This window comes from Sardina pilchardus, chromosome 15, assembly GCF_963854185.1.
Source record: "Sardina pilchardus chromosome 15, fSarPil1.1, whole genome shotgun sequence".
Lineage (NCBI taxonomy): Eukaryota > Metazoa > Chordata > Actinopteri > Clupeiformes > Clupeidae > Sardina > Sardina pilchardus.
This window is the reverse complement of record NC_085008.1, coordinates 26,574,404-26,600,296: the sequence shown is the minus strand read 5'-3', so window position 1 is coordinate 26,600,296 and position 25,893 is coordinate 26,574,404. Positions and strand designations below refer to the sequence as shown.

General features: G+C 43.1%; 1 protein-coding gene and 1 pseudogene across 2 annotated transcripts; both read right to left on the bottom strand.

Moving 5' to 3' along the window:
• Nucleotides 1–97: 97 nt before the first annotated feature.
• gclm (glutamate-cysteine ligase, modifier subunit) lies at nt 98–9,742 on the bottom strand. 2 transcript variants are annotated; one of them, XM_062556354.1, is made up of 7 exons: nt 9,430–9,742; nt 8,544–8,609; nt 7,776–7,860; nt 7,503–7,559; nt 6,382–6,584; nt 5,600–5,714; nt 98–1,215 (listed from the first exon to the last, which is right to left on the bottom strand). In XM_062556354.1, exons 1-7 carry the CDS (start codon nt 9,550–9,552, stop codon nt 1,046–1,048), a joined length of 819 nt encoding a protein of 272 aa, XP_062412338.1. In that variant the 5' UTR covers nt 9,553–9,742; the 3' UTR covers nt 98–1,045. The 2 variants fall into 2 exon arrangements, with proteins under 2 accessions (XP_062412338.1, XP_062412337.1); XM_062556353.1 differs by having other exon boundaries at nt 7,776–7,863; nt 9,430–9,740.
• Nucleotides 9,728–19,667, bottom strand: LOC134101616 (uncharacterized; annotated as a pseudogene).
• Between the last annotated feature and the right edge of the window lie 6,226 nt (nt 19,668–25,893).

The following is a 25,893-nucleotide window of genomic DNA, read 5'->3' as shown; positions in this document are numbered from 1 at the left end:
TCCTTGCCGTTTTCAAAATTCAGACGTAACTAGTCGAAAACCGAATACGATCGTACATACACACTTCTTGCATAATTTCAATAAACCCAACAAAATATCGAACTCAAGATGGTATTTTTTATTTACATCAGGCTACATGATCTTTTGTAAAGGGTTGCATTTCATTAGAGAAAGGCGTTTCTGCATAATGAACAAAAACAATAAAAGGTATGATTTATTGTGTACCAAGACACCAATTAAAAACATAATATACAGAGATAATACAAACTTGAAAATGTACAGCATATGACATGTCCCGATCTTAAACTACTTGGACTCAAGCAGAACTTGCAGCTGTATTGAGCTGTTTATTGTCAGACAGTCAAAAAGGGGAAGAACAGTACTTTTTTGAGCAAACTTTGAACACGTCCAGTTTTATGTGCCGTCTCAAATAAGGGATTTTGTGTTCATGGGACACATACCTTTGATTAAACCTGCTTCAACAATTTAACAAACCCTAAACAGTGAGTCTTTCCATCGTTCATATTTTTAAAAAAGTCAGATAAAAATGTGCTGCACTCAAAGTAAACATGTTCATTCAGGGTGCAATAAGCTGCGAGGACAACACAGCTTTTGGCAATTTGATGCCATTTACAGACTGCTAGCCAATTCAAAATCAAGTGCCTTTTGCAGTAAGATATCAAATCAGCTTATTTCCTCCCCGTGTTGTAAAATGACTTACGTTGATATAGCTCATATATTAAGAATAATTACATTATATCTGTACTCTCAGTGAATAAACCTTCTGGGTTCCGTACCATAAAAAGAAAGTTCAGAGGAGAAATGAAATCAGATAAAACACAGAAACAGGCACTTACTCTTGACATATTGTAGAGTAGAGAGTGTCATAGATTTAAGTTGTTTAAAAATGTATGTAAAATCATAAACAGAGCATGTTTAACTGCAAAAAAAAAATGATGATTTCAGTGAGTCATCATTTCTTTCCCGACCATAAGTTGCGCATCTGACACGTTTAATCGCAGAGGGGTGGGGTGGTGTGTGGTAGCTAAAGGGCGGCTCTCTTGGCGTGAACAAGATACCCTTTTGATTTGATGATGCCTCTGCTTTTAACGATGAGAGAGTAGCGCAGGACCCACTCCAAGCTCCAGGGCTCCACCTGCAGGTCCGGGGTGCTCTCCTGGACCGCCTCTTGAAAGGCCGTTGCTGAGATGAGCTCTGGACCAATTCAGATGAGGGAAGAATGAGCATTTTGTATAACATCAGAGAATGTCTAATAAGGGGAGAAGGACCACTTGCTAATAGACAGGGAAAAATCCAGAACGATCTAATAAAGGTCACTACCAAACTTTTCTCAATTGATTCTATAGTACTTTTCCGCGTAGAATCCATTTCTGCTTGGGACATTTTTATATCACGCATAGTTAATGAGATAATTTGCATATTTGAATACATTAGGGCAATTCCATATCAGTTGGAACAGGTACGACACCATGGTCCTCAGTTTTTCCTGATTTTTGGTCCAAATGTTCCTCCATGTCTCATTAGAAGAAAACCAAAATTTTAGCAAGGTATCTTGTTTAGTTTCTGAGATATGGCTCTTCAAATGTGGTTAGACGTGTCCTAAAAAAAAGGCTGAAAATTCCTGTATTTAATGAGCACCACTTTTTTTTAAACCCCTCTCCTCTCTTAAGGCTACCATATTATTTTCTAAAAATTTGAACACTGGGGCAGTACCCTGTGTTGTTGTCCAAAATCACAAAGGAATTACAGTCCTTCCCACCATTGGAGACTTATTCATCGAAACAAACCCATATTTTTTTTTGAAAGCAATGAAAAAAAAGCCTGTTTTTGTTCTCTTATGGTCATGAATGCCTAGCACTCACATTTTTAAAACTCTGCATATATATAGTCCATGAGTAAGAGAACATGTTGACAAAAAAAATGAGATGTTTTTTTTTCTTATTTCGAGGCTATGAGCCTTAAAAGTTGGCCAAAATGGCGTTTTTCCTAAAAATGCCACTTTTATTGCCTTTTTCCAAGGACAAGATGAAATGCAAATCCAACATTTCTTTTTTTCTGCAATAGTGTGGCACTTTGTAGATCATGTGAATGTGGTAGATCCGACCTGTCCATTTTAATATCCCTACAGCACATGTCTGAAGCTAGAAAAAATGAAAAAATGTCTTGGCTGAAGGAGGTGTTGGTTTGATTTGTATGAACCTCTTAGAAGGACAATATGGGATGTAAACCCATTTTATCTTTTTGAGGGATCAGAATGCCATCCTGTAAACAGGATAAAAATGTTATATCCCATTTTTACTCTTTAGTGATCCCTTAAAATATGTCCAAAAGTTGTCATAAATGGGGAAAAAAAGGCGACTAAATTGAGGGGCTTAAATGGCCAAGTGGATCAAGTCACAAGGCTAAAAATGAAATATAAGACAGAAGAGATACTGAGGGAGAACACTGTTAAATGTATAATCCCTGCTATGATGGCCTTTGAACCCACTGTGTCCCTAACTGAGGTTCATTCTCATTAAACAAATTTCTTCTGCATGAAGCATATTGTCTCCTGGTTGCTGTTGGAGTTACCGTTGGATGCCAGCCTGGGTTTCCCATACTGCCTTGCGCGGTGATTTCTTTCACGCTGCTAAGGCAGTCTGGAAACTAACGCCCCCATGTTCGCCTGATGTTGGAGGCCAATCACAGAACAGGGGAGAAAGCAAGACCATGAAGAGCTATGCAGAGACACATTTGATTGACATCCGTGGCGCCCAATGAACGGATCTGGGCATTTTTTCAAATACGAGAAAATGAACGTCTGGTTGCCAGACCACGTCTCATTTGAGAAGTGGGAGGCGTTAGCCAGGCTAGTTGGATGCAGCATGCATTGTGATTTGTTCTAATGGTATCCCTGGACAGTTAACCTGAGATCCACTTAGATAAACATAACCCTAGGACCAGTGAAAATCCTACACTTTTTGGTCATCCATATCCATCCATAAGTTAAATTAATAATATATTTTTTATGTCACACAAAGTGGGTACCGATCAACTCCAAATGGTCTGAAACATACTCCTACACAATATCTCAAATCATGATTTTGGCCTCAACACTTACAGTTTTTTGTTTTTTTTCCCATTCATTTCAATGGGAAATAGTTTTTCGCGAACAACTATTGAACGGAAGGTCGTAGACTCAATCTGATTTGCTCCATCAGACATAATTCGCCCATGAGGATCAAGCAAGAAGTGAATGTTTATTTCTATGACCTTCCGTTCTCTAGATATAGCCTTTTTAAAGTTTATTTCCTGTTTTAAACCAACTTCCGGTTATCACAGGATATTAGGGACACAGTGGGTTCAAAGGCCATCGTAACAGGGTTAAACATTTCACAGTGTTCTCCCTCAGTTTCTCATCTGTCTTATATTACATTTTTAACCTTGTGTGACTTGATCCACTTGGCCATTTAAGCCCCTCTATTTAGTTGCCTTTTTCATTTTTGACAACTTTTGGACATATTTTAAGGGATCACTAAAGAGTAGAAATGGGATACAACACTTTTATCCTATTTACAAGATGGCATTCTGATCCCTCAAACAGAAAAAATGGGTTTACACCCCATATTGTCCTTCTAAGAGGTTCATACAAATCAAACCAACACCTCCTTCAGCCAAGACTATTTTTCATTTTTTCTAACTTCAGACATGTGCTGTGGGGATATTAGAATGGACAGGTCGGATCTACCACATTCACATGGTCTACGGAGTGCCACACTATTGCAGAAAAAAAGAAATGTTGGATTTGCATTTCATCTTGTCCTTGGAAAAAGGCAATAAAAGTGGAACTTTTAGGAAAAAACGCCATTTTGGCCAACTTTGAAGGCTCATAGCCTCGAAATAAGAAAAAAAAACATCTCAATTTTTTATCAACATGTTCTCTTACTCATGGACTATAAATATGTAGAGTTTTAAAAATGTGAGTGCTAGGCATTCATGACCATAAGAGAACAAAAACAGGTTTTTTTTTCATTGCTTTCAAAAAAAATATGGGTTTGTTTCGATGGATAAGTCTCCAATGGTGGGAAGGACTGTAATTCCTTTGTGATTTTGGACAACAACACAGGGTACTGCCCCAGTGTTCAAATTTCTAGAAAATAATATGGTAGCCTTAAGAGAGGAGAGGGGTTTAAAAAAAAGTGGTGCTCATTAAATACAGGAATTTTCAGCCTTTTTTTAGGACACGTCTAACCACATTTGAAGAGCCATATCTCAGAAACTAAACAAGATACCCAGCTAAAATTTTGGTTTTCTTCCAATGAGACATGGAGGAACATTTGGACCAAAAATCAGGAAAAACTGAGGACCATGGTGTCGGACCTGTTCCAACTGATATGGAATTGCCCTAATGTATTCAAATATGCAAATTATCTCATTAACTATGCGTGATATAAAAATGTCCCAAGCAGAAATGGATTCTACGCGGAAAAGTACTATAGAATCAATTGAGAAAAGTTTGGTAGTGACCTTTATTAGATCGTTCTGGATTTTTCCCTGTCTATAAATACTTCCGCATGGTACTGCAACTAGAGGGTGATCGCGAGCAAGTGATGAATGAATGGGTAGCAATGGAGCTGAACCCCCAAATACCACATTTGTCTTTATATAATTTTTTCTCCTGAAATTGCATTAATGCATGCGATGCAGGATAACTTGACTTATCAGCCCATCCTATGAAAAGCAGAAAGGACATGAGTGACTTTTTATTTCATTTCCAGTGGAAAACCTATACTCAGGTAGCCACTACGACAATGTACATAAGAAATGAAGTTGTCAACTGTGAAAAAAACGAGTTTTAGCCGCTTAGCTCCATAGACCACAATTCATTTATCACTTGCTCGGCAGCGCCCCTAGCGGAATTTCAACAGATTGCAGGAACAATCCGGTACAATGGAGTTAATAGAAAGTGGACCGGCTCTCCCTAAAGGGGCTCTGATAACATGCATCCGCTACATTTAGATATAAATATACATTTATGATATGATACATTCATACATATGTTGGCATAACATTCATAACTATTAAAAACAGTCCTTAATCTTTAGAATTTTGGTCTGGTTTCCTGTGCATGGATCATGCCTCGTCCTAGACTAAAAGAAGACTTCAATGAAAATCTCTATAGAAAAAAGCTTCTAGTCTAGGACTAGGTCTAATCCATGTACCAAGCTGGTCTTAAACAATAGTCAGAGTTTGCCATGCATTATGGGAGTTTAAGAGTAATGTAACCAGAATGTTCAGTTCACTAAGAAATCATTATTCGGGCAATAGAATGATTCACATGTAAGTTGTATGGAAATACAGTTTATCATATCAGTGGTTGTTCCACCTATCACGAGAAACAGGTTAGTTAGCTAGACTGATGCAGACTCTGTTGGGTACAGACTCTGATGGCTCAAGCAAAATTATACAAATGAGTACCAATACTACTTAGTCATGCCACTTTTAACTGAAGAACAGAACAAGTTTAATGAAGTACATTAACACTACTTGACAAGGGAGAATGAAGGCAAATGAGGGCAAAGCTATGTCAACTTATCACCTTTTGGGTCATTGTGAGTCAGCAGTTGGATGTCAAATTCCTTGGCAAACGCTGTGAGATCTGGAGGCATTACGCAACAGGACGCCAGATTCACCTGATTACTGCTGGGCTTCACCTGCATAGGAATGACACACACAGGTAAGTCCCACGATGGCAAGTCACACCCAAGACTTTACAAAGCACAGACAGATTGGCATCACACCTGACAGAAATGAAGCCAAGTTTTCTCAAACTGAAAGTTACCATGTGCAGGGTGGTTTCTAAATTGTTCTGGAGTAGAATACAGTTAAATGAATAATTAAAAATAAATAAGTAAGTAAGTATATCAATAAAGAAGTTCAAATGGGGGCCAGATTCTGCACAACTCATGTTTATCTAAACTTTACAATGATTGAGTCATACAGAAGTTCAGAACTTAGCCATATTATGTCCAATCTAGGGGAGCCGTAGCACAGATGGCAACATGGATACCAAACATATACACTACTGAAGTACTGAAACACTGAACTGTTGGACAAGAGCATTCAAAAGTTTAAAGAAAGTCACATTAAGTTCACCTGTAAAGGTCATAGTGGATTTTAGGTTCATCCTGAAATTTCACCTGAAAGCCAAATATCCCTGACTTTTTGTGAGCAGTGCATTTGTGTCACAATTCTGACCACAGTCCCCAATCCCCGATTCCCAATCTCACTGCCCTAGTACAACTTGTCACTCTCAACTGTCCTGTCGACATAAAGGTAAAAGCCCTCCATAAATATAACATTTCCCCAAGTGAAGATCACCTGTGCCCAGTTGTAGAGTTGCTCCAGAAGTGCCTTGTCCAGATCCGACGTCCCAATGGCGGTGACCTTGTTGCTGTGCACCAGGCCCTCCAGCTCGGCCCAGAGGGGCTGCAGGTGCTCCAGGGTCTGGCTGTCCCCGTCAGCCAGGGGTGGGGGAGCAATGATGACCGAGTCAAGTTGAGACACTCCCAGCGACTGACAAGCTGAAAGAGAAGAAGATGATGACATGGGAATGTGAAGGGATTTACTTTACTGCATTTCTTCCTTGACACCTGGAGCCTGCCCTCAGAGGCCAAACAGGTGGTGGCTGTATGTGGGAACGCAAAACTCGAGTATTTTAGAAGTAGAAGTCATGTGGGAAAGTGGTTGTGTGGAATCCACAGCTTTTTTAAATGTCTACACAGACACTCACAGAAACTGCCTAAGATCTCAAATTACCAAGATTTTCATCGTTTTAGCTGTTTTGACAAACAAGCCTTTTGGGTGTTGCATTCTCTTTAGTTCAGTTGCCCCTGGGCCACTGTCACCTGTTAATGTTTCAGTTAAGCCTGCAACACTGTTCCTTTTGTTTTGGGTTTCTTGCGTTAATTTTACACAAAGCAAAACTATTCATTCTTCCAAACACTTTTTTACAATACTGATAAACTGACTACATCCACAAAAAGTTGAGTTTGTAAACAAAAGGCTTTTATCCTCCTGTTTTGTTACTTTCTTGAACAAAAGTTGTAATAAATATGTTACACAGTGTAATGGGGCTTTTCCATTGCATAGTGTCAGCTCAACTCGACACAAATAAGCCGTAGCAATGCTAAAGAAAACAAACGCAATGTCATTAACGTCACCTTTTGGTACCATCTCAGCTCACTTGGAACCTCAACGGAGGTAATACCAAAAATAGTGCCAGGTACCAAGTACCAGATTTTGCTAATGGAAAACCAAAAAAGCGAGTAGAGTGGAGTCGAGTTCAGCTGATAGCATGCAGTGTAAAAGCCCCATAAATAATGTATACCATATATAGGGAGACCATCAAGATCAGTTTTGTCCTCATAGAAAATAGTACTTAATTAAATAGTACTAAATTCTGATTAAAAGGTTTAGTTGTTCAAGCTATTGGCACTCACCCATCTCCACTGCATTTCTGATGGAGGAGCAGTCACACTCGCTAAGGAAAATCTTCACTGAAAAGGCAAATCACACAAGAAGCCATTATCAACTACGCACAATAACAGGAAATCAGACAAGACAAGAGGGAAATGATTCACGAGAGTGATTCAAGGAAGGGCGTCCGTAGGAGACTGCAAGCAAGCACTACACAACACTTTCCATAGAGAACATTATTCATTCATGGCCAGCTGCAGCCGCCATAAGACTAGGGGCCTATTACTTCGGCTCACCAGAGACTTTCAGCTCCTCTCGCTCCTCTGCAGTTATGGCCTCGGTCTCCTCAGGTATGCTACAGTCAAGTGTCATGGGAAGATCCTTCTGTAGAAAAACAGTGCATTGAAGACCCACATCTTAACACTCTTCTAGGATTTTAGGAAACCTAATCTTCTAGGATATGGACACCAATAGGTTTAATCAGTGCCCAAAGAGTCTTCATGTGACCCCCATGTCTGTAAAGAAATGCTTTCCAACTGAGCATGTGTTATGGGGGACTGTCTGGGTTGAATGCTTCAGTAAGCTTGGAGCTTTGTGTGTGTAAGACCCCCTGTGTACTCTGCAAGCATGCTGGGGCAGATTAGCTGACAGCAGCAGAACTGCAGGCCGGCCCGAAGCCTTGCTGACCGTGTCTCTGCACCACACGGAGAACCTTTGGCAGCCAACTTCCCATAAACGATCATTATGACAGCTCTCTTTCATCCCAGGCGGGAATTTGCTTGCGGTCACCAGCGGGCAAGTATTCTGTTTTCCCCCCCAGTGAGGTGCTGGCTGGCAAGTCAACACATTTCAGGCCAATATAAGATTCAATTTCATGTGCAGAGTGTAATTTAATTCAAACAACTGATGTTTGCAAGTCAAATGTTTATTCCGTATGAGCAGACCAGCTCACACATTACAAGGAATGCATTTGTCTACTAAATAGTGCATTTGGGTATTTAAAAACAGTCGGCTATAAGAAACGAGGACAGTAATACACCAGTAATAAGATAATCATGGCTCACCGTTTCCACAGTGGAAGGTATGGTGGCAAACCATTTGCTTAATGTAGCCTGGATACAGTCTTGAAGCTGCAAAGTAACAATTTGTGATCATCATTCAACAGCATAAGCAACCTGCAGATGCAACAAGCCACACCATGCATTAATGCCATTTGCTAGTCAGCTGTCACTATGTATGAGCAATTGAGCATATGTTGTCTCTGGGTTGGACAGTTGTCACTGATCAATTAATAATCAGTCACGTGGACTTGAGATGATAACACAAGGGTCGTTCGCATACTTGAGAGAATGGGATAGCAAATCGGACCTAACACCAAAGTGACAAAAACTTCCTAACGCGCGTCAATGTAAAATAAAGGCATCGACCAACCAAAAAAAGGTGGAATCTGAAAATGGGATACAATGTATGTTGCCCGTTTGAATAAAATGAAAGACATAAGTCATATCTCGGAGCCGTTAAACAAAATTGTTAACTTAAATGTCTGGTTTAATCTTCCCCTCAAACTAGCTTCTCCATTATAAACCGACACTGGCAGACAACATGCTAACACTCCACCGACTTCCGGACATTTCGCTAACGTTACATTCTGTCAAGGCGGGAATGATGGTGGTTTGCTGTATTCATTTAAAAATGATTACTGAGCCCAGCAACATTTTTTCCGCATGTTTGTCTACATATGTGTCGCAATCTGGTTCTGGTTTCTTCTTGTTTTAGCAAGTGCTACTCTCTTAAAGCATGATGCGGATGACGTAACCATAGGAGACTGACAACATACACAACGCGGCGGCCCTCGAGTTGTGCAGGTGGTCGAGAACATGACGCAAGACTTACGGGAATTAGATAAGTGAAATAACTATCCGGCAAAGACAAAACCGAAGGTTACCTTACCTCCTCACTGGGTGAAGATGGGCATTTTTTCTTAAGCCGGCTCCGGTTCACTAAATTCCCGGTGTGTAACTGTAGACTCGTCGCATGGTTAAGTAGCACCTTGGCGTTAACGTGAGCTTCCATGTTATCCTTGTAGCCTAGGTATCAAGGTAGCTGCTAAGATACTCAAGGTCTTGTTCCTTTCTGCTGGAATAATGTCGAACTGCCAGTGCCGTCAAGGGCTTGTTTATAAGTGAGTGGAGCAGTGACTTTGCATATGCAGTTCATTCAGAGACTGAAGTGTAGAGTAAGAGCACGCCTACGTTGTAACAGTGGTCTGCGTAAACTCTGGTGTGGACGCATGGAATGGAGAGGTCAGCGTAACATAAGAGGCGTCATAGCTTATAGTCATAGCCTACAGGTGAAAAAATGTGCACTGTAATCATGACCGTGCGCCTACATCGAGAATCAGCCAGTTATGTCTGATTCTACTTAGTGGCCAGAGACTTTGTAAAGGATTGTGTCATTATCATTATTTGCTTGCCTACTGTATTTGGAATATCCACAAGATAGATAGATAGATAGATAGATAGATAGATAGAGATGTGGCTTAATAGAATCACGCACACTGACTGGATATTTAGGTTGAGGAGTGGACAATTATAGCCATTTAACAATGACGCAAAACATTGTTAACCTTTTATGGGCACAAAGACACACTGTAGCCTACATGTGTGTTTGTCAGTGGAGACAGTAGGACTGAAAGAAGCAGGGCATGGAAAGAATGTATTTAGGTTAGGCCATCTTCAAGAACATAGGTTACCAGTCAGTTATTCAAGATGTTCATCCTAATTTAAAAAAATAATGTTATTCCATTGCTGTAGCCTACTGTAAGTCGCTTTGAACAAAAGTGTCCGTCAAATCAATAAATGTAAATGTGTGTTGAGTTCATATGGAGATGTCCACATTGTTGCTATTTTGTTTGATCGTTGCCAGGCATTTTTATCCAGAGCAACTTTCAGCAGATATCCTAAATTATATGAATACAGAAATTCAACCAAAATATGATTAGATTATTTTTATTGAAGGTTTTTAAGGTGATTATTATTAATAATAAGAGTGATAATGATTGTGAGTTTGATTTACTGTAATGTGATGAAAGGGAGATCTTGTAGCTCAATAGAAGTCTAAGACAGCCTTATCAGGTAGGCTAATCATGAAGACGGTCTCTCCTGTCCACTGCAGGTCTCCTCCTCGGGCCAGCCCAGTACCAGTACCCGTCTCTACCATACCAGCCGTGCTCAGCCTAGCTCTCCTGCTCCCAGGCCCTGTTCCACCAAGCTCTGGTCCCTCTCTCCACCCTTCCGTTCCAATCTGTGTATTCTCTCTCTCTCCATCGGTTCCTTCCCATGTCCTGGGGCTGTTTGTTCCCATGATGCCTCTGTGCTGCGCTGGTCACCTCCTGCCTCTGTCCTCTCTCAGTGGGTGGTTTCCCTTGCCTCTCCACCCTCTCTCCCTTCTTGTCCTCTCTGATGGGCTGATGGCTGGATTGTTTTCTGTGTCCATTGGACCCAAACCTCTGTCCCCTCCCCTCCCTGTCCCCAGCAGCAGGTCTCCGTTTGTCTTTCCCCGTCAGGGCGTTGTTTCCTGTTCGGTCTCCCTGACTCTGGGGCTCCTTCCTTTCCTCCTTGATTACGTCTTGACAGCCTGGGTGGTCACTCTCCCCGGCCTCTTTCACTTTCGCTCCTCGCTTGGCTCCCCTGCCTCGCTTTCCTCTCCTCGTCTTGCATTTGTGTTGGTGTTTGGCTGCTAAAACACTTTCCTCATCTGTATATGTACATTGGAAAGAGCAGAGATTCAGGTTTGAAACCAGTAATGTTTTGCATTTCATGGAAAGTACTTATCTTCTATTAAGACTGCTGTGTACCTTTCTGTGCTTCTTTATCCTCCATCTTGTCTTTGGCGGCAGCTCCTACACTCAGGTGCTCAGCTTGAGCCAATGGCAGACCTATACAAGCAAATGAATATGCAAATCTTAGCTGAAATGTATCTATCCTCCCTTCTGTTTACGGCCAGATCAGCACATCAGTGGCATTAGCTCTTTTTTCACCTCCAAGACGTTCCAGGTCCAGCTTGATGTTATGTGCTGCTTCACCTCCATCCAAGTGAACAGCCTCAGTTTTGCCATTTTCCTCCTTTTTAGCCACATCCAGTTCTTTGATCAGATCTAATGCAGACATGGAAGGCATTAAGGAATTAGCTCATAGGGAATGTTGGGATATACACTTATAGTGAATGCTGGCATATCCAGTTTGTCTTTATACTTACTCAGGTCAGTGTCCACCATATCCAGAATATGCTTGGGCTCTATCTGGGCCATCTCAGTGTCAGCTTTGTCCTGCTCTGCTGACAGAAGTGAAGTAAAATGCATGTGAAGTAGTTGATTACAATCAGTGTTAGACAGCATGTGTTTAGATGTTGAGCTGTTTGCTATTCCACTCAGACTTACGCAGAGCAGAGTCTACGTTGTCCAGGAGATCAGCAAGCACAGCCTTCACCACAGATGTGCCCTCCTTCTCTTCTCCTTTCAGTGTTGTGGTCAGATCTAAAGCATCAGTGAGCAAGGTGTATCAGTACCAATCCTGGGAGATTTTAACCAAATTCTGGGACGTCTGCTCTTTGTCTTATAGGCTACTCACTCAGACTGGAGTCCACGTCTTCAAGAATGTTGTTCGGGACAGCCTTCTTTTCGCCGATTACTTCCTGCTTTTCTTCCTTTAGGTCTGTTGACAAATACAACGCAATCATATTATAAGTATAATAACTATCATATATAAGTACCTAATCATTAGAAGTATTGATGGGTTAATCATCCAGGGATTTCTGTGTTGATATTCAACTCACTCAAAGTAGAGTCTACGCCATCCAGGAGGTCATTAAGAACAGAAGTCACTTCAGCTGTTGCCTCATCTCTTGCTCTTTCTTGCTCTGTTTTCAAATAAGAAAAACAAAAACGTAAAATAAATACACATCCAGTCCATTGATATCAGTATACCTCAATCCTGGAAAGTTCATCAGTAGGCCTCCTCTACTCACTTGAGACAGAATCAACTTTGGCTGAAACATCAGAGAGGACGGCCACCACCTCACAGTCCATCTCTGCGTTCTGCTCAGCTTCCAGGTCTGAAATAGGAAATAATAAAACGTAGGTTATTGCAAGTCATGCTGGAAATCTTGTTCAACTATTGAGTAGTTCTGCCTTTGAACTTACTCATAGCCTTATCCACCCCATCCAGAATGTCATTTAGGACGGCAGCGACTTCAGTGGCGTCCTCCACATTCCTGTGGTCCTTGATAGCAGCTTGATCTGGTTAATTAAACCAAATAACATCAATCAATGTCAAGCCATTCATTAAGTGCACAGCAGTTCATAGATAGTAATGTATCTAATTGCTGGAAACTTAATTCTGTACTATTCTCACTTGAGATGGAGTCAACCTTGGCTACAATATCAGAAAGGACGGCCACTACTTCACTGTCCTTCTCTCCCTGCTGCTCTCCTGTCAGAGCTGAAATAGGGAATAAAGAACAATAAAGATCAGTCCTGACCAGCAATGTTGACCTGAGGAACTGAAATGGTGGCATATACTGTAATTTCCTGACTATTAGCCGCGGCTTATATATTGATTTTGCTAAATTTCTTCAGCTAATACAGGGGGGAAGTTAATAAGGTGTTAATATGGTTTCGTTTCTTTTAACTTGCATAAAACACTGTCCTGCGGTTTATGCACAATGCGGCTTATATGCGGGAAATTACTGTATACAATAGTGCAGTGGTATAAGGCCCACTCCACCATTATAGGCTACTCACGCAGGCCAGTGTCCACCCCGTCCAAAATATCGGCTGTAGCTCTCACTTCAGTGGTGCATTCCTTCTGTCTTTCCTTCTCTGCGACAGGACCAAGAGCTAAACATGCACAAAGGTTCACTAAAATCAACACCAAACACTTTGGTCAAAAGCTGGAGCATGTGTTTGGTCAGTTATATACTCACTCATAGTAGAGTCAACCTTGTCCAGTAGGTCTTCAAGGACAGCCACTACATCCTGGTCAATGTCCTTTTCCTCTCTCTTGGTCACCCCAGCTGCTTTAACTAGCCCTACAGCAAGTCATGCAGATAAGTTATTTCAACTCCACCAGAAGTGTTTAGATTTGCAGATTTGATTTAGGACCTGTGCTGTGTCACTGTACTCACTCAGAACACATCCGGCCTCGCTCAGGATACCATTGACCTCGTCCACCCTGTCAGTCATGTCAGCCAGTAGGTCGATAAGCAGGGCAACTTTCTCCTTTTGGCCCATCTCCTTGATTGGTCCATTTGCAGCGGAGTCTCCATGTGGCTGCTCAGCGTGGACCAGAGCAGTGCCATTTCCTCCATCTGCAGGCTCCTCCGCTCCTCCTCTCTCTGCCTCTGGGTCCACCCTGTCTGGGGCGCCACTCAGAGCCTCAGCGGCCTCGTCCTTGCTGCCTTCCTTGCCTCCATTCTGGGCTCTCTCCAGCTCCACTTTCTTCAGTTCTCTCAGGAGAACCTTCCTCAGCTCCCTCTTGAGTTTCTTCTCATACTTATGCTCCTCTTCGGGCTGAATGCCTAAAGCCTCCAGTTCTCTCTTCAGGTCCTCAAGTTTGTACTTCTTGAGTCTCTTCTTAATCTCCTGGGTGCTTCTCACTCCGCTCTCCACCACCCCTCCATGAACTCCTTCTACTGGCACTGTAGTGCAGCAGTTAAGGAATTGAAAAAATCCCATTTACTCACCAGAGGTGTCCAGCTATTTAAAAAAATATGTGACAAATGCTATTTAAATAAATCTGAACTTGAATTTGAGTGAATCAACTATCCTCTCCAGTGTCTCATCAAAGAGTGAGGTAGAATTTAGATTTACTTTCAGGTATGTTCTATGTTCTATTATGATGTGAGTTGGTTACTTTTATGACATAAACAGAACCTTTGTTATGTAATGCCTAGTTACAGTTACCAGGTTAATTCTGCAGCAAATGGAATGCTGACAATGAATAAAATACTATAAGTATTACCAAAGATCCTCCGCTTTAACCCTCTCTGGTATTACCCAGAGCCATATAGATACAGTACATCTATATGGCTCTGGTATTACCATTAGCCTAATTCAAACGAAATCAAATGGACATTAGATATGGTGTAGACATAATTATGAAAATATTTTTTACTAAGTGGTATTTTTATGTTCAGAAATATTAGCGTTAACCAACCCTTCATTACTTTTCTGTGAATAGACTGTACTTGTTCTATAATAGTGTGGGAACTAGATTAATCTGAGAGTTCATGTTTCATTTGCTCAGGCAGATATGTCTGGTCCTTCTCTGTGTGGCAGTCCAGTAGGCTAGCCCTGTAATATAATAGCTGAATGAACTGAGTGAACTACTCATTATCTCTCACTAAATTGGATTGGAGAAGGAATCACTTCTTAGTATTTACAACAGAAGGACTACATAAAAGGAACTCAAATAGCCTTGGGCAACACTCACTCTCTACAAAGCCAATATTGTCCTTCCTTCAGGCTAGAGGTGCAGATCTAGGCCTATTTCCTTCAGGAGAGAGCCATGTCGAGCTTTGTGCCTGTATCCATCAGACTTATGAATGTTTGAACATCTTTTTTCATTATTATTATTTGAATTTTCTTTTATTATTGTTTGTATGTGTATGTATATATGCACTTTTCACTTTCACACAAAGTTCCTAACGTAAGAATGACGTTCTTTGAAATGAACTGAATCGAATTCAATTAAAGACTAGTAAAAACAGAATGATGATTCTTTTTTTGTTTTTGCTGGCAGAGAAATAACAACTTTCAACAAAAACCTTCATACAAAAGTTGTTTAATTGTTTAGATGGCAAGAGTTTTTCCTCACTCTAGCCTTGAGAATGCTGCAGCACACCTGGTCTTCAATCAGCCAAAGAAGACTCATGTTAGATACAGTACTCTCCATTGGCTTCCTATGTAGCATCCAGAATTAAATTCAGATCCCTTACTCTGGCCTATAAGACACTTGGATCTGCACCTTGCTACTTGAATTCCATCTTCCAGCGCTATGTCCCCGCTCATCCATTGTGGTGCTCTGAGGTCACCAGAGGTGCTTCTCAACATGCCTCCTCGATCCTCGAGGGGCGTTCCCACTGATCTATAACTAACACTGGATAGACTATCCCATTGTTTTTGACCCATCATTCTTAATGTAGATCAGTGAGGATCGAGGCCTGAGGAGCGAGGGAGGATGTTTAAAAGCCCAAATGAGAGGCACCCAATGACTCTTTTCTTCTGAGCTTCCTCATTGGTGGAATGAGTTGCCTAGAGTTCTTATGATAGTTTTGGGACTTTCAATAAGTGTTTAAAGACTCATCTATTCAGCTTGCTCATAATTAATTTATTAATTCTCTAACAGAGGTATGATTTATACAGTGTGTTTATGTTTTTTGTTAACATGATAAAACTCATTGTAATTTTGATATTTGGTATTGATATTGTTGTTATTGTTTTTAGCTAATGTATAGGGTTCATATAGGCTACTGTAAGTCGCTTTTAGACAAAAAACATCTGCCAAATACTAGAATCATAGAGATGAATTTACACACTCAAGCCATGAGCACTGGTAATGAGTCTATCTGAGTTTCCTCATTGTGGAATTTGAATACAAGTTACTCTCAAATTACATTCAAATAGCTTCCATATTCCCTCATTTGAGAAACAACTTGACTTACAAAAAATATGTTTGTACAAAATTAGGTTTTGTCTTAAATATATTTAGACGAAAGCATGCAGGGTCAGGCAAAGTAGCCCCACAGGAAGACATGAGAATGATGGCGTTGATATTGCAGACGTTTCGCCACAAGGGCTCCTCCGTGATGTTGGTCAGCTTCATCTCCAGGGCGCGCTTTTCCTCCGCAGTGAGTTTGGGCTCAGCCTGCGCGGACAAACCACAAAGCCACATGGCCACTCTCCTCCAGCACGAGCTGGACGCAGCCAGCTCAGAAGAGGCAGCCTGGGAGTCAGGCATCTCCTTGGCCTCCTCGTTTGGGGTGGAGGCCCAGGGGTCCTCCAGGTCCACACGTGGCTCCTTGCTGTGCCTCGTCCACCATGTCAGCCGCACAAGCTGCAGGGGTGAAAGGTCACACTGAATTTCGACGTGAGTCGTACAAGATAAGACAAGGCAAGGCAAGGCAAGACAAGACAAGACGAGTCGATTAAGGTCAAGCTAGCTCAGGCAGGCCTGGAGCAGAAATTGCTTTGTGGGGAAAAGGCAATGACAAGAATGTGCTGGTCATGTGAAGCATCACACAGTGCTGTCCTGCTCCACGGATAAAGACCAAAGTCACATTATACAATAACTGGTATTGTCCATTGATGTTGTGATTCCTTCAGTCATAGTGGAAACCATTCAAATCGTAACCTATAGTTCCAAGCAGTCAAGGCACCCAGTGAATCTCTTGTAAAAGTCAAAATGCCAATGAGATAAAATGTCATGTCTCTGTTTCCCAAGTGGAATGTCAGATTCCTTTCAATTAGCACTCAATTTTGTGAGTTACATAAGCAGTTGTGACAATGAAGCATGAGTAAAGTATTCATCTTATCTTATTTTGCACCTTTTAGAAAAAGCAAATCACTATTATCAGATTAAGTATCACAAGAGCTGTTTGTTTGTGCTGTGAGTGAGCCATCCCTTACAGCTACCTTTTGTGTATTTATCTTACAATTGTTTTGCACTTTTTAGAAAAAGCAAAGCACTATCAGATTTAGTATATAAGTATAGGGCTGTGTGTTTGTGCTGTGAGCTATCCCTTACAGCTACAAATAGTCCAATTCCACTCCCTTTGAGAGAGTGTGTGTGTGTGTGTGTGTGTGTGTGTGTGTGTGTGTACATGTGTGGTCCTCACATGTTTATCCTCGATGGGTGGTGTGCAGAGGCTGATCACTGTGATGACCAGAGCTGTAATGCCTAGTAGGATGAGAGCGAAGTACAGGTAGTAAACATCCTTCAGCACAGCCGGCCGTGTGTCCTCCTGTCCTGGCCACAAGAGGGCGTGCCGTACACAAACCCCATCACCATTCTCACTGTCCCCACAGCCAGGCCCACCAGGGGGCCCCAGAAGGCACCCTGAAGGACCAGTCATTTACAAACACACACACACACACACAGACACACACACACACACACACACACACACACACACAATTTGACATGAGTTAACTACTGGTAAGTTAACACCACAAAAACAAACATTGTTTTGAGGTAAAGTCCTATCCTATTTAGTAGTGAGACACCTCACTACTTTTCAGGGTGTAGTGAGAGGTGGGTAAACTATGAAATGTTGATCATGGTAAGGTGGACAGCCGTGCATGTGGTATAAGATTTTTTTAAAAGCCGTTCAGAATATGTTTGTTGATGGTGGAGGTTATTGTCCAATGTTTATAACAATAGCAGTGGTATTAAGTGGTTAGTACTGTTGTGTAGTTTATGGTAGAGTGTGTACATATTATTATATATTGTGAATGTGGATAATACATGAATGTTAAAAGTTGCAATTGGTGAATAAACTCTTTTAAGAGGTGGATAAACTCTTCTGAAATTTCAGAGGTGAATAAACTGCATTTACTAAAGAAACTATTCCCTGCACAAAAACATGGACATCTGGTTACTCGATCGTCTCTGTCAAAAGCCTGGTCCAGGATCACACTGGACGAGGGGGTTCAGACAGACCTGCTCGTTGACCCGCTTCCAGAAGATGCCCATGATGAAGAGCGTTGTGATGGGCGGCGCCAGGTAGCTGGTGATGGCCTGGATGTAGTCAAAGAGCTGGCCGCTGTTGGCCGACTGGATGATGGGGATCCACAGGATGCTCACCACCACCATGAGCAGGATGAACACCCTGAGAGAGAGACAGCAGCAATAGGAACCATCAACAGGCTGAACATCCATCAATAAACAATGTCAGATACCAAGTCAATGTGTGTGTGAAAAGGTCTGTGATTCTAATCCAAAACACTCCATTTTCCATTTGTGGTCATCTCTGTAGTCGTTGTGCCTTGTCAAATGAAAAAGTCATGTGCCCAACGCTGTAGGATGGTACAGTATATGCCTCTGGACGCCAGGTAAGGAATGGCTTTCAGTATTACCAGGGTAATGCAGACGCCACTGTGGAGGCACTTACAACTGAACTTAGGCCTTGAGGGATGGAGTGAGGCCTTTGAATGCCAGACAATGATAGTCGCAATGCAAAAGGCTATATGCTTCTCTTATGACAAGTTAACATCAAACTGGTTTCAGCTGGTTTTTGATGTGGCTCAGGTAGGAATGCATTGTCTGAGTCATGCTTGTGTGGCTGAGGATTCTGGAAGATGGTATAAAAGGGTGTCTAATCTCAAGCATCACCAATGGCTCGTGATCGTCAAGTCAAGTCACTAGTCAAGTGTTACACAAAGCACTGTAATGAATAAGCTCTGTATGGTTATGTGCTATACATGGAGGTATTATAAGAACTGGAGAAAGTGAACAAGTCCCGCCCCCATTCATTTCAGTGGGAATGCTAGGCTAGTGAAAATTGGCAAACATTTTTCAGGCTTCAACATGGCGTTTCAAGGGGCTTGTTTCCGGTGCCGTTTTACTTAGCCAATTAGTGCCAGGTTACTGATTGACGTAAGGTACAGAAGGAGAGCTTGTGCCCACACTAAGCTCGTGCATGAGCTGAGAGTGGAACAGCCACCAATCAGCATGAGGAAAACTGTGGGAAAACAGCACCGGACATGATGTATTTCTGGAAAATGGCGACGAGGAAGTGCCTTGCTAATCGGCGAAGCTAATCAATCAAATCCTGACCCCCTGGTGCTATATAAAGCAGTATATAGTGAATAACCTCAGTATTAGTGATGTACTATAAAGCACTATGTGGTGAATAACAAAATATAACTATGATAAACAGTGAATATTTCAAACCCAGTAATGCTTGTTTGTTTGCTTGTTTGTGTGTTTGTTGTGTAAGTGTCACTGACTTCCTGTTTACCTGCCCACCACCATGAGCTCCCTCTCGGAGGCGTGGCGTCGCACGCGCTGCCAGATGTCCATGGTGAAGAGCGTGCTGCTGCTGTTGAAGATGGACGTGAGGGACGACATGAGGGCAGCCATCATGACTGCGATCATCAGACCACGCAAGCCTGCAGGGGCGGTGAAACAAAGTGAAGTACATTAAGAAGAGCCCACAACCAACTTTACACACACACATGTGATGTACACACTCACTCACACACTCACACATATACCTGCACACACATCCGAAAAAATACCGGTAGTAGAGACATACACAAACACTCACACACTCATCAGTCACACACACATCTACTCACCCATCCCAACAACGACACACACATACAAACAGGAGCAGTCCTTTGAAATACCTAGTGATGGCTACCTAGTACTTTGGCTGTGTCTGGAACATCAGTACGCACGCTGGGCAGTGTGCATTTTCCGGAAGTTACGTCAGAATAGACTGTCCGAAAGTCAAGTGCTCTCACTAGTTGGGTACTTCGTTTGGCGTGATTTCCAAGCATGCATCGATGCATCTTTTTTGGCCTCAGATATCCCATAATCCATTGCGCAGCGCAGGTCAAGCTCCACACGTCATGCAAATCGTCAACACACCCCCCTCCCCGAGTCAGGTGACGCCAACTAGTTAGTGCTGTCCAAATGTAGGTATGGACGCATACTGAGGAGCAAGCTAACTAAGACGCTACTGGAAAGAAGGTACTATCCAGCGTGCACGCTTGACTTCTGGACATATAATAGCCCTCGACAAGCCATCCCCTTCATACCCATAATGCATCAGGAGGTCAGTAGCAGGCCTGGGGTCAACATGGCTGGAGGAGCGATGGGCACATTCAGGTGGAGAAGTCGAAAGTCAAGGCTACCGCCGTTCATTCCGACATACCAGCACTCCGACATTGACGTCCAATTGTCGTAGTGGAGGCATGTCTCTTTATGGGAAAAAGTCCCACCACTCCGAAAAAAAAATGTCATGTGTCATGGTCGCAGTGGCGGTATTTAACTTTTTTTTCAAACAACCTGCCATTCCGACATGAGGTCATAGGCTATCAATGTCATAACTATATCCAATTGTGTAAAATAATAAAGATTCACATTTAAAATGTCATTGTGAAGACTTCTTGATATGGTTATGTGTCTGTTGCGTGCACGACTCGGGGAAGTGAAAGCAGTTATAGACATGGCAAGTTTTCTTCTCGGTCTCATTATTCGCGGACTAAGTGGAGCTAAACTAGAATTCATTTCCCCGGTGGGAAAGTGCAAAGTGTGCTTGCTCCGACGCGCCGCGACAGCACCCCGGCAGGAGACGTGACCACTCGCCCTCAGGTCAAAGCGCCAAAGTTTGGCCAAGATGCGAAGCTGCTTCGAGTTTGGCGGCGTTGCCCTCGATTGCCGAATTCTTACACTGACGTGACGGGTTGCCTAGGTTCATCAGTGGTATGTCCCAGAGCACCTCCAATGCTAAAATGTAGATGTCATCCCAAACACGTAAAGAGATATGAGCCAAAATGCATTTGTGCTAATTGCGACGCCCCCTAGTGGCCAAATTACACCAAATTTACCGAGGCTACTTTGAATGGTGTCCAAAATCATCCTGCCAAATATGGTCTTGACACCTCAAAGTGTTTGAGATTTGACCTCACTTCCTGTTTGGAGGCTTCGCCATCAAATTTGATTGGCTGCCACAGGCGAACGCTTTGATGCATGGAAATGAAATGTACACCTCTAAGGTCTGTAGACCTTGTGTTGAATTATGTATGAGTTGTTCATGTGTAGCCAGCATGAAACACGTAACCACTGAAGGAAGGAAGGAGCCTAAGGAACTAGGCATGTTTCTAGAACAAATACGAGTAATGCTAGGAGTATAGCTATCCTGTTTTGCAGGAACATCCGCAGTTTACTCACTGTTGAATAAGTTGCAATGTGTTATAGCCTCAAATTGATGGTAAAATAAACAGGACGACTAGGGATGGGCATTCGATTTTCTTCGTCAATCGTCGGGAGAATTAACGATCAACTATCGATTAATAATTAATATTTTTATATTATAATTTATTGTTTATCACATTTAAAATGCAATGAAAATACAAAACTACAACGTGTTTGTTGCGTAGTGTGAGTCTTGAAGCAATGAAATCAATTTCACTGTGTGGCAACAATTAAACATTTTACCAAGCAGGGGCAATATTAGACGACATTCTCAGTTACCTGCGACTTTCCGTTTTGATTGCGCTCACTCAGTTTCAACCTAGCATCAACTCGAATTTAACATGGAGGATATGCGATGCTCAACGAGCTGAGAAAATGACCCAATGGATCTACAAGTTCATTAAGATGATAGGCTGCCCTTATACATTTATTGAAACCAGCATCACATTCTGTCACGACATAATCTAGTATCACCAGACTGGTAAAATCTCACAGACAGCTCCTGCTTCTTTTCTTCGTAGTGACATTCTACCAGTTAAGTAAATAACGTTACAGGATGCACCGCTATATTCATTCAAGTGGTAGGCTGCATAGTTTGAGTTATGGCCGTGTTGAACTTCGCTTTGGACAAAGGCCTCTGCTAAATAGCATAACCATAACCATACATGTTATTGTAGGCTAGTGTTTGCAGCGAACTAAGTCACTACATAGCAAAATTTAAATGAAAATGGTCCCACACCACACTTCACCGTGACCTCTTCATGATTACTAATGAAATCAAAATGGAAAGTCGCAGGTAACTGAGAATGGCGTAAAACATTTCCCCCGGCTAGTAAAATGTTTCATTGTTGCCACGCAGTGAAATTAATTTAATTGTTTCAAGACTCACACTACCTGCAATAGTTTCATCGATTACAAATGCATGCAATCAACGAAATTCTTAATGATCAATCCTCGATCGTCGATTGTTTATGCCCATCCCTAAGGACGACTCACCTGTTCAAATGATGTAATAGGATACAATTTGGTTTTGATATGTCAAAGCAACCAGGCTGTTACTGATTAGCGTGTCTGAATATGAAATTGATTTTGGATAGGTTGCATGCATGTGATAAAAGCTATGCCATTTCCTGTCCAGACAGCATTCATATTCAGAAATACTGTACACCGGTGTCGGGAAAATCTTCCCAATATTATGACACAAGAACCAACGAAGACACACACACACACACCTCTTTCAAACAGAAACGTCAGTCCGTTACATCTGCCTCTTGTCCACAAACTGCATGTTGCTGAGTTGACCCACAAGGGCACCAGCAACGAAGACTTTCACACAAACACACACACACACACATGTCACCTAGGGGGGATACGTATGTTTTGTGAATAAGACTGCTTGTGCAACTGGGCAAGAAAAGGGGAGGGGTTTCTAGGGGATGTTTTATTATGGACCATTTGTTATTGATGGGAGAATTGTGGACATTACCTCAGAATGTGGACTCTTCATTGTAAGAACATTATGAACTCTAGGTGAGCGTGACTTGTCTTGTTAATTGCATTGGACTGGAGCTTTACACCATTGCCCACAGCTGTCTTGCTAGACAGGCAATCTACCAGCTTGTTGCTGGTTGGCTATGGTTCTAGCTACAGCGCGAACGGGGAGGATAAAATGAATAGAATCGAATAGAATAGAATAGAATATATACTTTTTTGATCCCGTGAGGGAAATTCAGTTCTCTGCATTTAACCCAATTTAACCGAATTAGTGAACACACATTACACAGTGAACACACAGTGAGGTGAATCACACAACCCAGAGCAGTGAGCTGCCTGCCCAACCAGCGACGCTCGGGGAGCAGTGAGGGGTTAGGTGCTTTGCTCAAGGGCACTTCAGCCGTGGTGGACTGGTCGGGGATCAAACCGGCAACCCTCCGGTTACAAGCCCGATGCGCTAACCAGTACACCACGGCTGCCCCAAAATGTCCAGGCTATCCAACGAGAGGGAGAAGAGCCATCGGTAGGACGGGACCTCTGGCTAGGCGGCTATCGAGGACGGTGTTCCTGTGTGTTCCGGCCAGGATTGCTGCAGGAGAAGACCACGCCGACCATACAACACGGAACAGGGAAGGACGCTTGTTTATTCTCTTTTATCGATCTCCTGTCTGTGTAGTTACGTTGCTGTTGGCTGTCCGACTCTAAGGTGTGCTGTGCTGAAGACGAGGAGGTGAACCAGCTCGACGGGCCCGGAGGCGAGCGAGGATCTTCACAACACATCCAATGATCACGACGAGAGTCTTGCCAACGAACATTATTGTCATTACTATTACTAATTATTATTACTGTGATTTATGAGCATTAGTGTTATTATTCTTTTTCTATTTTTCTTAGTTGATAATAATGTCTCCCTGGGGTAGTTAGGAGTCTTGGGGTACGGGGGAAAATGGTGTTGAGGACTGTCAGTGTGCAATACGTGTCTGGCTAATTAAGTGTGTCCACTGGATAGAGTGTATGAGTGTATAGATTGCTGTGCGTTTGGCTTTTCTCCGTATCTTTGCTGTGTATTATGTTACGGCTTGAGGGTGCTAGTAAGTGGGGTCATAACTCACCTGTGTGGTTTAGGGCCAACTGACCTTGAGTGTAAGACATCCTAGATGCCACCCTTGTCCCCCCAACAGACTGTCTGCTATGTTTTTAGATGAAGAGCGCTAAATAAACTTTGTTTGTATTTTCATAAATCTTGCCTCCTTGTGGTGTGTGTGTATCTGGGATCTTTGTCGGGTGTGGTGCCTGGCGGGCGACACCCTTTAGTGGCGTAGTCGGCAGGATTCCAGTACACACCACAACATGGACGCTAATCAGCCAGGGGATGGGGCTCTAACCCAGTTAGAGATACTAGCACCATCTTAATGCTATGGTTTATGGGTGGGCCTTGGATCCCCAAGTTTAGTGGCAAAGTGTTGGCTCCTTTACCCTTCGGCTGAGGGAGCTTCACCAGCGATGGCGTGCAGTGGACGCCCCACCAGCAGGGGGCGACGACGAGATGCTGCGGGCCCAGTTCTCTATGGGCCTGAAGCCAGGGTCGGTGCAGCAAGAACTGCAGCAAGAACTGCGCCGTCTGCCCGACTTGACATTTGCCGCTACATGCACGGAGGCTAAAGCTCTGGACAGAGAGCTGAACCACAGCGAGGCACAAGTTTGCCGAGCTCAGGTTGCACCGCCAGCTCCAGTCCCACAAACGAGCCCCACAACTGATGCTTCGTGGCAGCAATGGAAAGAATCCCTGAAGTCTGAGCTGCAGAAGGAGCTCAAGGAGCAGGTATCCGCTCTAAGCCAAACCCTTCTCCTTCTGAAGGACCTGAGGAAGCTTCACCTGCACGGTCCCCAAGTGGCGGCCCATCAAGACCCTGGCCCCCCACCTACCATGGCGCCCTCACGCTCGAGGCCCACCCGGGGACCCACTGGTGAATCCCAGCCTTTCCGGTGGGATGCTCAAGGCCGGCCGACTTGTCGCGACTGTGGAGAGTCCGGGCATGTCCAGCCTTTTTGCCCCCGCCGCCGTCAGCCGCCGTCGGGTTTTTAGAACCCTCGGTTGCCTTGGGGCAAGTCACCGTGGGGGCAACAGAGAAGCCCCAGGCCCAAGGACCTTCGATGGTGGGAGATTGCCCCCAAGTGGAGGTTACCGTACAGGGTACAAAGGTTCCATGCATTCTGGATACGGGCTCTCAGGTCAGTCTTTTTAGTCATTCTTTCTTCCGCAAACATTTTGGAGAAGCAGTCCTCAGGGGGGTGGGGGAAATTCCTTGACTAACGCTGAGGGCAGCAAATGGGCTAGCAATTCCCTACATAGGGTATACATAATATAGCTAGACAGATACTCCTAACGAACGTGAACGCATCCCTGAGCAGCAGGCCTCGCTCAATATTTCTCGCTTCTGATTGGTCGAATGTTGAAAATAATGAAGAGCAGGGATGGCGATTGGCTGGAAATGTTGAGAAATTTTGAAAATGGCGAAACGCGATTGGCCCTCTCTCAACATTGTTCAATATTTTCCCCGGCCGATCCGACGGCAGCTGGCGTTCAGGCTCCAGTCAAATCCCACTGCTGCCATTATCTTCTGATTTTCGAAGACCGAGCCTGTCCTTTTATCAGGGCCTCGTGAGCAAACGTCGACGTCCCTCTCCGCATTTGCTGCAAGTCATGGGAGTCTGAGCCACGCCCTGCTTGCAGTGTCTGGAGGCGACCAAATTTGAGCAAGCTTTTTGATACAGCTGTTGCCTCCGCTTCCAGAGACGCCTTGCGGTTTGAGGACCGCTACTCTTGTGCTGAGCTAGCAAAGGCTAGGCCAGTCTGTTGAACTGCCTGCTTCACAAGAGTGAAAAATATGTCGGGACTGACAGGCCTGACCATTTTTGCATCGCTCACAATGTAGTT